Below are 15,674 nucleotides of genomic sequence, written 5' to 3'. Positions count from 1 at the left end.
GCCCAGGCAGCAGGAGTCGGAAAGGGGAGGGGACACAATGCCAGGCTGCAGGCCCAAGCTGGCCACCGCTGAGCTAGGTGGAGTCTGTCCTACTGGGATCTAATTCTCATCTCTCCCACCCAGAGACCCAAGAGGGGAATGCATTTTTCCATCTGTTTCTGTCCTCCATTGGTCAAGGATTGTCCCCACAGAGCAGTAATCCCCCTGCTCTTGCTCTTCCAGGCTATGCATGTGAGAGTGCCAAGTGGGTGCCCACGGGCATCCCACACCATGCCAACCCCAGGGCAGGAAGGCAGAGACATGGGGCCTGGACCACAGATTCTCCCCGTGCACAGCTGTGCAATTACTGTGTGCAGTGAACTGATACATGCACAAGTGGTCGGGCATGTTTGAGTGAATTTGAAGACTGGAACATTCACTAATCACAGATTAAATCTGACTCCATCTGCTGTTGGACAGCAATCTTTGTGTTTCTACCTAACTATTGACACTCTAGCACAATTTTGTTTAGCAAGCATTCACGTGGCACCTATAGAATACACTAGGCTAGGTGCTACAGGGTTGGAAAGATGAAGAGAGGAATAGCTCCCAATCTAGCCAAGGAAACCAGCATGGACACATATTCTCTTCAGTGTCACCCCTTAGAGCCAGAGTTAGCAAGATTTGGTGGTATTAGAGAAAGCTTATCAGTTCCCCGAGAGGTAGGGAAGACTACACTGAGGCAGTGTCACTTCACTGAACACTTAACTTCACGGAGGGAAGACTTCACTGAGGCAGGCATGGAGGGCACCCCGGCAGGTGGAGTGTGGAGTTTGGTTGGTGTTCATTTGGATGCAAGCCCCATTCTTGGCTCAGCAGTTTTATTAAACTCTAAGGGCCAGATTTGGCCAACTCCCAAAGCAGGAAATTTTTAAGAGACTAGATGGGAGTCCCTGCAGGGGACCCAGGAGCCTGCCTCAGGCTCCAGCCTGGGCGGGGCGCCAGTGGGTCTCCATCTCGCCGCAGCACATCTCTGGCCCTTTCTGCCTTGTCCGCCCCTGCGCCTCCTGAAAACACCTCTCCTGGTTGCCTTCCTCAGGAGTGGGGCGGCCCGGGCCAGGCCGGCTCCCCACCGGGCGCTGCTGGGCAGGGTTCCGGCGAGGGATGCGGGCTCTGGGAGGAGAACGCGCAGCTCCAGGACGCGGTGCGGCGGCTGCGCGCGGAGGTGGAGCAGCAACAGCAGGAGGCGCAGAAGCTCCGCGACCAGCGCAGGTGGGTGGCCCGGCACCCCACCCCCCACCCCCCCGCCACCCCCCCGCCACTCCACCCCCCGCCACCCTCCTTCCCTCCCCCTACTGCGGCTCGCTGAGCCTGAGACCTGAAATGGGTCACTGCCTCGGCATCCTGCCCCACAAGACACTAGACACTTAATGCGCCAACATTTCACAGATGTTAACTCCTCTGACCCATGAAAAGTCCCAGAGCTCCAGAAATTCTATATCTCAAAACCGCAGAGGAAGTGCCTTGAAATAAGAGGGAGTCTGGCTGGGCACGGTGGCTCACGCCTGTAATCCCAGCACTTTGGTTTGCAGAGGCGGGCGGATCACGAGGTCAGGAATTCCAGACCAGCCTGGACAATATGGTGAAACCCTGTCTCCACTAAAAATACAAAAAAAAAAAAAAAAAAAGGCCGGGCGTGGTGGTGTGTGCCTGTAATCCCAGTTATTCCGGAGGCTGAGGCAGGAAAATCGCATGAACTCGGGAGGAGGAGGTTGCAGTGAGCCGAGATCGCGCCATTGCACTCCCTCCTGGGCGACAATGCAAGACTCCGTCTCAAAAAAAAAAAAAAAAAAGAGGGAGTCCTGTTTGTTTCCCTGCAAATCAGGGCATTTATGAGCTGAGAACTGGACCAAAAGTGTCATCAAATCCAACCTTACGGAGACAGTGTGGTGGAATAGTTCAGACCATGCAGTGTCTTCTTAACTAGCTGTGCGCTCTTAATAAGCTGTGTGAGGTTGGGTGAGTTAGCTGACCTCTCCCAGACCGAGTCCTCTGTAAAATGGGGATAAGATTCCAGCCTCGGCTGGCATGGTAGCTGACGCCTGTAATACCAGTACTTTGGGAGGCCGAGGCAGGCAGATCACCTGAGGTCAGGAGTTCAAGACCAGCCTGGGCAACATAGTGAAACCCCCTCTCTACTAAAAATAGAAAAATTAGCCAAGCGTGGTGGTGCATGCCTGTAGTCCCGGCTACTCGGGAGGTTGGGGAGGGGGGATTGCTTGAGCCTGGGAGGTGGAGGTTGCAGTGAGTTGAGATCCGGCCACTGCACTTCAGCCTGGGCGGCAGAGCCACAATCTCTCAAAAAACAAAACAAACAAAACAAAAAACCTGGCCTATCAGGGCTGTTGTAGAGTGCAGTGGAATGTGTGCAGGAGGCTTGGCATGTCCCTAGCATGAATGAAACGCTTGGTTAATTGTAGAAGTGAAAAACCTATCATCAATCCTGAACTCAAGAGCCTTTTTTCCTCTTGTTGGAAAGCTTTTAATACAAATTCAATTTCTTTAAAGACATAGGATATTTCATATTATCTATTTCTTAAGTGAGCTTTAGCAGTATCTTTCAAAGAATTCATCTATTTCATCTAAGTTTTTGAATGTCCTAATGCCAATCATAAAATTGCTCATAATTTTGTCATTTTAATGTCTGGAGGATTCCTTTTTTCTTAATATTTGTCAGCTGTGCACATTGAACCCTGCTGTGTTGGCCCAAAATTGCTCTGAGCCTTGACTGTACTTGTTCATTTAATTTTTTTTCTTTTCTTTCTTTTTTTTTCTTTGAGACAGCGTCTCGCTCTTTTGCCCAGACTGGAGCGCAGTGGTGCGATCTCGGCTCACTGCAACCTCCACCTCCTGGGTTCAAGTGATTCTTCTGCCTCAGCCTCCTGAGTAGCTGGGATTACAGGCGGGCACCACCACGCCCAGCTAATTTTTTTTTGTATTTTTAGTAGAGACGGGGTTTCACCATGTTGGTCAGGCTGGTCTCGAACTCCTGTCCTCGTGATTCTCCCGCCTCGGCCTCCCAGAGTGCTGGGATTACAGGCGTGAGCCACCGCACCCAGCCCAATTTAATTTTCATAACCACTTCTTTTGATAAAGGTGTGAGGGATAAAGATTCAGGGAGTGGCCAGGCGTGGTGGCTCATGCCTGTAATCCCAGCACTTTGGGAGGCTGAGGTGTGTGGATCACCCGAGGTCAGGAGTTCAAGACTAGCCTGGCCAACATGGTGAAACCCCCTCCGTCTTTACTAAAAATACAAAAAATTGGCTGGGCCTGGTGGTGGGCGCCTGTAATCCCAACCACTTGGGAGGCTGAGGCAGGAGAACTGCTTGAACCCGAGAGGCGAAGGTTGCAGTGAGCCAAGATCGTGCCATTGCACTCCACCCTGAGCAACAAGAGCAAGACTCCGTCTCAAAAAAAAAAAAAAAAAAGTTCAAGGAGGCTTTCCACTGCACTGTAGTTGTTAGGGAAGACCTGGTCTCCCAGGTCTCAGAGTCCCAGTGTTCAGGCCATACTGATAGAGAATCTCAGCCTCCCGCCTCCCCACCTGCCCCAAGTGAAGAGTGTGTTTTCTGGGGCTCCCCTGCAGGGCTGCTCTCCATCGCTTCCACCTGAAGTCTGTCCCCATGCTCAGGTTTCTCCTTCTGAGATGGGAGGGTGCTGAGAAGGGGTCCCATAGTGGGGGTTTGTCCTGGACCCCACAACTCAGAGACTTCAGCTCTTCTTCCCACAGGTGTCCTCAGATCACAATTTCTCCCCACCCAGATCTCCCAAACTGGGCAGCGACGAGGGAAATAAACTCCAGAGCCCAAGGGGTGCCGTCCCCGGAGCTGGGCAAGCCTGGCTGTGCTTTCATCCACCACAGGTTGCTGGAGGAGACTCAGCAAGCCCAGCGGGCCAGGGAGGTAGAGACACTCCGCCAGGAACACCGGAAGGAGATGCAGGCCATGGTGGCAGATTTCAGTAGTGCCCAGGCCCAGCTCCAGGCCCGGCTGGCTGCCCTGGAATCCGAGTAAGTGAGGCCTCGGGCCCCAGGGAGGGTCTTGCAAATGTACCATTCAGTAGGGTGGCCAACTCACCTCAGTGACCCTGGGATTTCCTGGTTTTCAAATTCAAAGTCCTGGGTTCTGGCCAGGCACAGTGGCTCATGCCTGGAATCCCAGCACTTTGGGAGGCTGAGGCAGGTGGATCACTTGAGCTCAGGAGTTGGAGACCAGCCTGGCCAACATGGTGAAATCCCATCTCTACTGAAAATACAAAATTAGCCAGGTGTGGTGGCACACGCCTGTAATCTCAGCTACTCTGGAGGCTGAGGCAGGAGGATCACTTGAACCCAGGAGGCAGAGCTTTCAGTGAACGGAGATCAGGCCCCTGCACTCCAGCTTCAGCAACAGAACAAGTTCAGGGCGGGGGGTGGGGGGTGTGGTGGGGGGAACTAGCCAGTGGCTCATCAGTCTCCCTTCATTTTATGAGGCTATGTTCCCCTTTTCTGCAGGGCAGTGGGAATCTGTGAGGATGAGCATTGGTTTAACCCTCACACTTGGAAGAAATCAGAAGGATCAGGGCTGCTAAATCAGAATTGTTATTCCCACTGGTCCCTCATGCATACATATTGCATTTATTCATTCAACAAATATTTGTTAAGGACCCATTGTATGCCCAGCACTGCTTTAGGCTCTGGAGTTATAGCAGGGAACAGAACAAAGACAATGCTCTCATAGGCTCACAAATTCTGCTGAGAATTCGGATAAGAAATAAGCAAACAGGCTGTGCTTGGTGGCTCATGCCTGTAATCCTAGCACTTTGCATGGCTGAGGCTTGAGCCCAGGGTGGATTGCTTAAGCCCAGGAGTTCGAGACCAGCCTGGGCAACATTGTGAAACTCCGTCTCTACAAAGAATACCAAAAAAAAAAAAGAATTGCTGGGCATGGTGGTGTGTGCCTATAGTCCCAGCTACTTGGGAGGCTGAGGTGGGAGGATTGTCTGAGCTCAGGAGGGTGAGGTTGCAGTGATCTGTGATTGCATCCCTGCACTCCAGCCTGGGCTACAGAGAGAGAGAGAGACTGTCTCAAAACAAAACAAAACAAAACGAAATAGACCCTATCTCAAAAAAAAAAAAGAAAAAAAAAGCAAACAGTTAACATCATACCAGGCGGTGAAAGTGCTGGAAGACAGGATTGGGAGTGGCAAGGGTGGGTAAAAGAAGGCCTCTGTGAGGAGGTGATGTTTAAGTACAAGGAGGTGAGGGCACTCCTGAGGCATCTGGAGGAAGAGCATTCGAAGCAGATGGAACAGCAGGTGTAAGGGCCCTGGGCCTGCTTCATGCTCCTGAAAACAGCCCAAAGGCTTGTGTGGCTGAACAGAGTGAGAGGGAGGAGAGGAGCTGGGTGAAGGGACCTCTGCCCTGATGGGAAGGAGTTTGGATGTGTTCAGAATGCCCTGGGAAGCCATCATGAGGCACTGGGCAGGAGTGACATGGCCTGACTTGCCTTTTCACAGGGTCACTTCTGACTGCTGAGAAGAAACGGGGAGGGGGTGACTAGCAAGAAGACCATTTAGGACGTGATGGCAGCAAGCCAGGTCCAAACAGGTGAAGCCACTTGCCCAAGGTCAGGCAGCATTAATGCAGTTTAAATGTCACCTGTCTGACCTTTAGCCTGAGCTCTTAAAAACTTCTCCACTGTCTCCAATACAAAGCAAATCATCCAAAAGCCAGCAGGAAAGGTTTTACCAGCTACAGTCTAAGGGGCACTTACTATATGCCAGGCTCCCATTGTCACATTGAATTCTCACAACCACCCAGTTTCATGCCCATTTTAAAGGAGAGGGAACTGAGGCCCACACACAGGTGAAATGATGCCCAAGGTCACATATCTAGAAAAAAGAAGAGCCAGTATTAGAGCCGGGTCATCTCACCCAAAGCCCTGGGCTCTTATCAATTCCAGTCAGTAGATTATCTGCAGCCCCAGCCCTCCTCTCCTCACCACCCAGTTACTCTTCTCTGGCTTCACGCTGAAAAAGCAGTGGGGGCTGGGCGCGGTGGCTCACGCCTGTAATCCCAGCACTTTGGGAGGCCCAGGAGGGCGGATTACGAGGTCAGGAATTCCAGACCAGCCTGGCCAACATAGTGAAACCCTGTCTCTTCTAAAAATACAAAAATTTCCCTGGCACGGTGGCGCGCGCCTGTAGTCCCAGCTGCTCAGGAGGCTGTGAGGCACAAGAATCGCTTGAACCAGGGAGGCGGAGGTTGCAGAGAGCCGAGATAGCGCCAGCGCACTGCCTGGGCGACAGAGGGAACTCCGTCTCCAAAAATAAAAAACAAGTAAAAAATAAAAAGCCATGGGTACCGGCCACTGGCCGCGCTCTGTGTCCGCCAGCAGATGGCGCCAGAGCATTAAGAGAACCTACGGGGCATTTTCCTGCCCTGGGCTGTTCTCCCAGCAGCATCCCTGGCTCTTGAAGCCCCGCTGAGTGCAGCATCTATGTGCACACACGGGCCTTTGCTTCCTGGCCCTGCAGCCTCAGGGGACCTGACAGAGCTGGGATCCTGGGTTCGGCAAGCCATCTCCCCGGGGGGCCCTGGGCAAGCCTCTGCTGCTATCTGGGCCTCCCTGGCTTGGCTGAACACAGGATGGCATTCCCATCGTGTGCACTTGTTCTCCCTCTTTGTTGAGTAATTGCTGTAAGGGGGACTTGACTGCATGCCTGCTTGGAACAGACTGAAAGATTCCCGAGAGAAGCCAGGGAAGGGAGCGTCCAGGCCCGAGGACCTTCAGCTCATTGGCCGCCTGCAGACCCGCCTGAAGGAGAGAGAGGACATCATCAAGCAGCTCACGGTGAGGCAGTCAGGGGGCGCCTCCTCACCCATGCACCTGGCCGGGCACTGCTGGCTCCCCCGGGAGGGGCGTTCACTTGCACCCAGCATTTCTCTAGGTGCCCTAATGTCTTATAAAGAATCCTTTCTTGCTGGGCGCGGTGGCTCAAGCCTGTAATCCCAGCACTTTGGGAGGCGGAGGTGGGTGGATCACTTGAGGTGAGGAGTTCGGGACCAGCCTGGCCAACATGTTGAAACCCCGTCTCTACTAAAAATACACAAATTAGCTGGGTGTGGTTGTGGGCACCTGTAATTCCAGCTTCTAGGAAGGCTGAGGCAGGAGAATCACTTGAACCTGAGAGGCAGAGGTTGCAGTGAGCCAACATAGCGCCACTGCACTCCAGTCTGGGAGACAGAGTAAGACTCTGTCTCAAAGAAAAAAAAAATCCTTTCTTTTCTATTATTAAAGAAGACATACTCACTAAAAAATTAATACAGAAAAATAGAAGGCAAAAAAAATCACTTTACTCCTAAGTCCAACAGCATTTGCCCCATGTTAATATTGGTTTTTTAACTTACAGAATTTGAGAAAATCTAGAATGGCTTAAGTTTGAATTGTAGTAGAATCAGTAAGTGTTTTTATTGTTGATCTTCTTTTTGTAAAAATGACCACCTGTTTTCTACTTAGCAAAGCCACTCCCTAGGCCCCTTGAAAAGAACCCAGCTCCCTCTGATTCAGTATCCAACCAAGGCCTGCTGGTCATTTCTGCTCCCGCCCACCTGCCTCACTTCTGTGTCTCCCTGTGCTTTGAAAATTAGGTGACACTGATAAGGAATTATTGCTAATTTGCTACGTGTGAACAAAGGTATCATGGGTTTTTTTTTTTTAAGTAATCCTTACTTCTTAGAAACACATATTGATGTTTTCACAGAGAAAAATTATGTAATAACTGGAATTTAGTAATAATACAGCAGGAGAGAAAAAAGTGGAAAATGATATACACAAACAAGATTGGCCATATAGTTATTATAGGTAAAGTGGGGATGGATTTCATTACTCTCCCTACGTTTGTATATGTTAGACAACACAAATGTCAAACGAAAGAGGAAGAAAGAAGGCAAAATCCTTTGCATACCTGGGGGTTTTCTTTCTTTGCCTTAATTTCTAACTTTCTGCATTAGGTTACCCTCACATGCTAAGAACAGTTGAATTTCCAATTTCCTAAGGCATCAGCTTGGCCTTTTCTTTACAAGAGGGGCTGGGGACATACAAGAAAAAGAGCAAAGGTGCTTCCTCAAAAGCTTCAGTGCCTGGCAGCTTGATTCCCACTGACTTCCCCTTCCTCCCCTGGACTTTCCTTCTCTCTCTATTTTGCCCACACAGCCATCTTCCTTCAAGTCAAACCCAGTGCTGTGTGGTTAGGCTCATTTAGACTCAGTTGTATTGGTTTTCTAGGAAGAGAGAAGATTTCACTACGCAGCATTCCCCAGTGCCATGTCCCACCGGAATCGGTCTTTCTCTTTCAATCCTCACCCGGGATATTTGACCCCTTCCATGAAGGTAAATTGGTTCTAATGGTTTTAATGCATTACACAATTCCATTAGTTTCATTTTTCTTAAAGGTAACCACAGGTTATTTATGGGCTGGTGTATGCTCAGAAAAATATTTGCTGAAAAAACCCACGTGTTTATATCTGGCTGGGTGGATTATGTGTGATTTTTATTTTTTATGGGATTTTGTATTTTCCAAATTTTCTAGAATAAATGTGTGTCAGTATTAAGAATAGCTCTATCTAGGTGATGGGAGGGAGAAGAAGAGTAAGAATCTTCCACTTCTTAACTATTTCTGTACATATTTTTGGAAGTTTTCACAATGAGCATATTCACATCCAATTCTCTTATCTACTACCACAAAATCCTAAAGGCTCTTAAAAAATAGTATTTTTGGCTGGGTGCAATGGCTCACACCTGTAATCCCAGCACTTTGGGAGGCCGAGGTGGGTGGATCACTTGAGGTCAGGATTTCAAGACCAGCCTGGCCAACATGGTGAAACCCCAACTCTATTAAAAATATAAAAATAAGCTGGGCATGGTGGCAGATGCCTGTAATCCCAGCTACTCAGGGGGCTGAGGTAGGAGAATCGCTTGAACCCAGGAGGCAGAGGTTGCAGTGAGCTGAGATCGCACCACTGCACTCCAGCTTGGGCGACAGAGCAAGACCACATCTTAAAAACAAAAATAGTATTTTTAAAAATAGTTCACTGGACAATACGCTTGTGACTTAACTAATGTGATCTCATGTGTAGTTTTTACCCTCAGTGTGACAAAATACAAGTAAGTTTCACTCCAGAAATGTGAATGCATTTGAGGCTAGCATGGGCCCATCCCCTACTGGGGGTGTTATATGACCTTCTAAAATCTTAAATGAAATTGAGTTGCAAAACACATCCATCTCCAGAAGTTTTGGTTAAGAGGTTGTGAACATACATATTTATTTATAATACAAAATGAAGACTGGAGGGAAAAGTGCTTTAAAAAATAGCATGTAAGTGTATAAATGAAATTGTTGCTTCTTCTCCGATACAATTTTGATTGGGTGAGCATTATTTGCTTTCACAATAATGCTTTATTTTGTTTTTTGCATTGCATTGCACTAACCTGTCCATTAATACAAACAGAAAAAGAAGGTGGAGGACGTGCCCAGCCGCGTGGTCAGCGTGCCGAACCTCGCCTCCTATGCAAAGAACTTTCTGAGTGGCGATCTGAGTTCCAGGATTAATGCCCCTCCAATAACTAAATCACCCAGCTTGGACCCAAGCCCCAGCTGTGGCCGGACCTACAAACCCAACCAGTCTATAGATGCAAAAACTGCCACAAGGTTTGGGGGATGTTGGGGACAGAGGCTCTTATTCTATTTCCCTGTAGATAAGAGGGGAAGTAGGATTCTTCCTGGCACCTGCTAAGTACCTGGCATTTGGGCCATATAAAGAGTAGCAAAACAAGCCCTGCCTTGGAAAAGTGGTAGTTTAGCCAAAAGGGAAGACTGTGTAAGAGAAGGGAATTATGTCATTCTTTGGAAGGGGTACTATTCCTGGTACCAAATTCCAGAAGGCCTTTTTTCATGGATGATTAGACAAGGGACACTGAATCACTTACCTGAAAACTTCAGCATGGGTTACACAAAAGGTGGACTCCATCTGGCCTGGAGGTCTGAATTCAAATTACAGTCTTCCTCATTCTTAGCTGTGTGGCCTTGGACAGGTCACTTGACCTCTCCAGGTCTCCATATACCTTGCCTCTAAAATTAAGATAATACAGCACCTGTCTCATTAGACTGACATGAGACTAAAGGAACTAATCCATAGGATGTGCTTAGCACAGGACTTGGCACAAAAATCTTCAATATCGTTTCAGTATTATTACTAACATTATTCCTCAAGATTTACTGTATCACCTTGGAATTCTAAAGTCCCTTAATCAGGCCGGGCTCGGTGGCTCACACCTGTAATCCCAGCACTTTGGGAAGTGGAGGTGGGTGGATCACCTAAGGTCAGGAGTTCGAGACCAGCCTGGGCAACATGGTGAAACCCATCTCTACAAAAAATACAAAAATGAGCTGGGTGTGGTGGTGTGCGCCTGTAATTCCAGCTCCCCGGGAGGCTGAGGCACAATGATCGCTTGAACCCAGGAGGCTGCAGCTTGCAGTGAGCCGAGATCATGCCACCGCACTCCAGCCTGGGTGACGGAGACTCTGTCTCAAAAAATAAAAATAAAGTCTCTTAATCTGTAGGTTTGGTTAATCCTGCATTATCAGAGCTACAACCACTAAGTCTCAAAGGAACAATGGAGAACCAAACAATGGTGAACCTTCTGTTTTCAAAATGAGGATTAGGTACTCCCTCCCCACCCCCATCCTTTACAATTTGTTTCCCACTACTAATGTTGGCCGGTCCCATTTGGGTGTTTTTGAAGAGTAAACAAGCAGTTATCTTTCCTTGAAAAGATGGTGGATATTAAGCTGTTTCTTGCATAATTTTCAAAACCATATAAAAAACCTTTTTTTGTTTTTAGGACCCCAGATGGTGAAACGGCCCAAGCCAAAGAAGCCCAGCAGAAACAGGGCTCTCCACACCAGGAATGGTTCACCAAGTACTTTTCTTTCTAAGCTAACCTTTGGGATACATCACAGAGGACACTTGAAAAACATTTCTTTTAAATCATCTGACTGAAGGAATGAACTAACACCAACCAACCAAATAATATGCTTATAATATGATTTACATGTGATAGCTAAAACAAATTTTGGCATCAACACTTCATACTGTTCTGCCAGGCACAGTGGCTCACGCCTGTAATCCCAGCACTTTGGGAGGCTGAGGCAGACGGATCGCTTGAGTCCAGGAATTTGAGACCAGCCTGGGCAATATGGTGAAACCCCATCTCTACAAAATATACAAAAATTAGCCAGGCATGGTGGCATGTGCCTGTGGTCCCAGGTACTTGGGGGACTGAGGCGGGAGGATCACTTGAACCTGGGAGGCAGAGGTTGCAGTGAGCCAAGTTCGAACTCCTGCACTCCAACCAGCCTGGGTGACAGAGGGAGACCCTGTCTCCAAAAAAAAAAAAAAAAAAAAAAATTGTTCCATGGTGACAGTTCATTACAAATATCTTGACATTAAACCAGTGTTATTAAAAATCATCTATAGGAAAATGTTATTAGCGTTACTAATGACCTATACCTTGTATTTCTAGTGTCCATAACATCATACTCCATTTTGTGGAATATCAGACTTTGTGACTTCCATGATCTACTTTAAAAGTGGTTGTACTTGTCCTTAGGATGCTAGTCAACTCCACTGGAAAGCTGTTTCTATGTAAAATGATGCAATTCCAAAATGCACATCTAACCTCAATAGGAAGACAAATAACAGTTAAACAGGAAAGCCAACTAAAAACAAACCAAACCTACCAGAAATGGATGGTAGCATGCTTGGACTGAATACTTTCACTTTCTTGGTCTAAGACAAGCAGCAGATTATAGATGGGATAACACCTACCTCTAAAAGGGCTTTGCAAGGATTAAGCAAGATAACATAAATTAACATGAATCGGAATTAAGTACCACAAGGTTTTTCTGTAAATAACCAATCCTAGCCCAGTTATAGGTCTCAGTGTAATGGCCGTAGTGCCAACATGATCATTTGTGAAGGTGTCTAGACTATCTGTTCTTTGAAGTCAAAGATCTTCTAGACTGGGCACATGGCTCATGCCTGTAATCCCAACACTTTGGGAGGCTGAGATGGGACGAGAGCTTGAGGCCAGGAATTTGAGACCAGCCTGGGCAACACAGCGAGACCTCCATCTCTACAAAAAAAAAATAATTAGCCCAAACAAAACCCAGCTACTCGGAAGGCTGAGGTAGAAGGACAGCATGAGCCCAAGAGTTCGAGACCAGCCTGGGCAAGATAGTGAGATCCCATCTCTACAGATTAAAAAAAAAAATCTCCTGAACCTCTGGTCTTTGGGTTTGAGCCATATTGCCTCATGGTGTGTTGCTTCTTCACTGCATGAATTCCCAGTGGATTAAAGGAACCGGAATGGCTGTTCATGGTGCTGACCTTGCTCTCAGTCCACAATGATTTGTCTTACCTTCTGACAGAGCAATGTGATTTGACAAGACTCAATACAACTTTTAGGGGGCAAAATATTTTTTCAGTCTTTGGTGCTGGCCCAGAAGGTGGCCCACAAACCAATGTTAATTCTATGCATTGTCAAATCTTTGCTCTTTGAATAAAACTTTGAACAACTGGGCAATAAAAATGGTTGACTTGTATTGATTTTCCACAGAAAGGTAAAATTAGATGAAGACAGCTTAGAAATAAAAGTTCAGTTCACATTAACGTCAATCACATCATCTTCAAAAAAAAGCTGATTACATATTATAACTGTAAACAAACTTACGTATTAAAGGTAAATTTACTGCCTAATCAAAATGAGGCTCCAATACATTTTTAAATGCAAACACTTGTCACCATACATTAACACACCATATTGTTTCTCATTACCAAATATTTTTTGTGAGTTTCCCGCTTAGAGTGTCTTAGTTCATTCAGGCTGCTCTAACAAAACATCTTACTTATACTGGATAATTTATAAACAATAGAAATATGTCACTCACAGTCCTAGAGGCTAAGTCCAAGATCAAGGAACCAGCAGATCTAGAGTCTGGGGAGGGCCCATTCCTCGGAGATGGGTGCCTGCTACGTGTCCTTACATGGTGGAAGAGGCAAGAGCGCCTCCCTGAGCCTCTTTTGTAAGGGTACTTATCCTACTCATGAGCGTGAAGCCCTCATGACTCCATTGCTTCCCAAAAGCCCCTCCTCTTAATACTATTACATTGACATTAGGTTCTAACACATGAATTTTGGGAGGGACATCAACATTCAGGACATAGCAGTGAATACTGTAGGACTGCTCTTTATTTTGTGCTTTCAAAAAGACTACATACGGGTGGTTCTATTTTTGTGTGTTGAAACACTTTCCCAGGCTGCACTTTGCATTTCTGTCCTTAAACTCAGCATGATCCCTGGGCAAGGAGAGAATTTTACTAGTTGAGATTGTACATCGGTTTTGACTCCTTTCTTGCTGCAGGTGACTGAAAAGATCTTTTGGTCTTCAATTTCTAAATTCTACCCTACAATGGTTATATCTCTGTTAAAATCTTTGCATGCTTCCATAATTTTTTCTTGAGGCCATATGCCTTGAGTATTGAAGTAAGGCATTTAAGGACACAAACTTAAGCTTTTTGTTTGATATTACCAAACTGCCATTCACAAAGTTTCTAACAATTTACACCCTTACCAGCAGTAAATGAACCTGCTGTGCCCTAACACTATTGACAAAGAAATACAATTTGATAGATAAAACATTCTATTTTAGTTTGCATAATGACTCCAATCTCTCAAGAGCAGAGCGGTCTAGAGATGACAGTGATGGCGTAGAGGTGACAGTGGAGATGAAGAGAAATTATCCAATTCGGGATTAAGTTAGGAGTATTTGATAGTAAATCTCTTCAGGCTGTATTATGACAGGGGTGGAAGAGTTATGTTCCTGCAGCAAAACTGAAAGGAATACTATCTGTTCCACATGAAAGCAAACTGTTTTGTAATTGGGGTAGGTAAGAATGGATTCACCCCATCAATGGCTGCATACCACATACCTGAGCCCTTAACTGCTCTAACACTGATGTAATATCCAACCCAACATTTGTGATTGAGGCTACTTGGTTAATTTTTCTCCAGGATCCATCTGGATTCTGCAGATGAGGCTGGCAAATTAAATGGAACTATGATAGGGACCATCTTACTGCATCTGTCAGATTTCCAAGGGTAGCACTGATCTTTACCGTCACCTCACCTCCACCCCCAGGATGCAGTATTGTGTGTGTGTGTTTGAGATGGAGTGTTGCTGTCACCCAAGCTGGGGTGCAGTGGCGCCATCTCAGCTCACTGCAACCTCAGCCTCCGGGGTTCAAGCGATTCTCCTGCCTCAGCCTCCTGAGTAGCTGGGACTACAGGCACCTGCCACCACGCTAATTATTGTATTTTTAGTAAAGACAGGGTTTCGCCATATTGACCAGGCTGGTCATGAACTCCTGACCTCGAAGTGATCCACCTGCCTCAGCCTCCCAAAGTGCTGGGATTACAGGCGTGAGTCACTGCGTCTGGCCTCAGTATTGTTTTTGATTATTTCTACCAGTGCCTCCAAGATAACAACAGAGGCCCCGGGCACTCACAGTCACCTTATCAGTTCCTCACTGTCCCTCTGCAGGGAACTGACACTCTACTGTCCTTGTGTGCAGTACTCCTCTGATCTCCCACAGTTTGACTCCTCACATTCCCCTCCACAGGGATATTTTCCCAGGATACCACTGGTGGAATCCTCAGCAACTGGGCCACCCCCTCATGCAAGTGACTGTCCATACCTCACACGCTGTTCCAGATGGGTTTTGCTACCAGCTGGGCAGTGAGTGAGCCAGTCCCCAAGCCCCATCCTACTGCCTGCTCTCAGACCACATCCAGTCACAATTGTCTCAGTCAGGTCCTCCACCAGCCATGCCCCGAAACACAATTAGAAGTACAAGACATTCACTGGGGGGTGTGAATGCCTTTAGCCAAAGCCCACCAGAAATGCCTGTATTTGAACAAGTTGGGTCTATTCGTCACAGAGAACCAACCATAGGGCTTCTCAGACAGAGGGTGTCACAAAGAACCTCTTTTAGGATTTTGGCCCTGGTTGGGTGATTTCAAGGAAGTGAGGATTCACTCGATTGGATGCTGTCAGAGTGGGGGCAGCTGTAGGACTGAACATCTCAATACATCTTATTTATAGGAAGGTGGACTACAGTAGGGATAATGGTATAATTGCGCACACACACACAGTAGGGATAATGGTATAATTACACACACACACACCAGCACACACACACACCAGCACACACACACACACACCAGCACACACACACACACACCAGCGCGCGCACGCGCACACACACACACCAGCGCGCACGCACGCACGCATGCACGCACACACACACACACACCAGCTCTCACTCGTTTTAACCAGCAGGAGGATGTTTGGTATTTTGTGAGTGGTAAACTGACCTTGAATTTTCTTTATACGTGCTTAGACAAAATTATTAAGTGGTTTATTTTATCATGGCCTGAGAGCAACTTTGGGGTTGGCATTCAGAGACTGTTTATGTCCAACAGGAGAATGACATAACCAAACAGTGTTGTCAGCTTCTGAATGTCAGGGACAGGT

The 15,674-nt window shown here is 47.2% G+C and overlaps 1 protein-coding gene across 2 annotated transcripts in view; it reads left to right on the top strand.

Annotated features, from left to right (window-relative positions):
- Positions 1–13,497, top strand: part of FAM184B (family with sequence similarity 184 member B) — a 148,343-nt gene extending 134,846 nt beyond the window's left edge. Inside the window, exons 13-18 of one of the 2 annotated variants that reach the window (XM_024246449.3) lie at positions 1,079–1,251; positions 3,902–4,048; positions 6,755–6,872; positions 8,307–8,411; positions 9,530–9,729; positions 10,923–13,497. In XM_024246449.3, the coding sequence (XP_024102217.3) occupies positions 1,079–1,251; positions 3,902–4,048; positions 6,755–6,872; positions 8,307–8,411; positions 9,530–9,729; positions 10,923–11,016 (837 nt within the window). In that variant the 3' untranslated portion in view covers positions 11,017–13,497. The remainder of the gene's footprint in view (positions 1–1,078; positions 1,252–3,901; positions 4,049–6,754; positions 6,873–8,306; positions 8,412–9,529; positions 9,730–10,922) is intronic. The other variant, XM_054553777.2, reaches the window with a different exon arrangement.
- The last annotated feature ends 2,177 nt before the right edge of the window (positions 13,498–15,674 follow it).

Source organism: Pongo abelii, chromosome 3, assembly GCF_028885655.2.
Source record: "Pongo abelii isolate AG06213 chromosome 3, NHGRI_mPonAbe1-v2.0_pri, whole genome shotgun sequence".
In the NCBI taxonomy this organism is placed as follows: domain Eukaryota; kingdom Metazoa; phylum Chordata; class Mammalia; order Primates; family Hominidae; genus Pongo; species Pongo abelii.
This window is presented reverse-complemented; position numbering and strand designations above follow the sequence as displayed.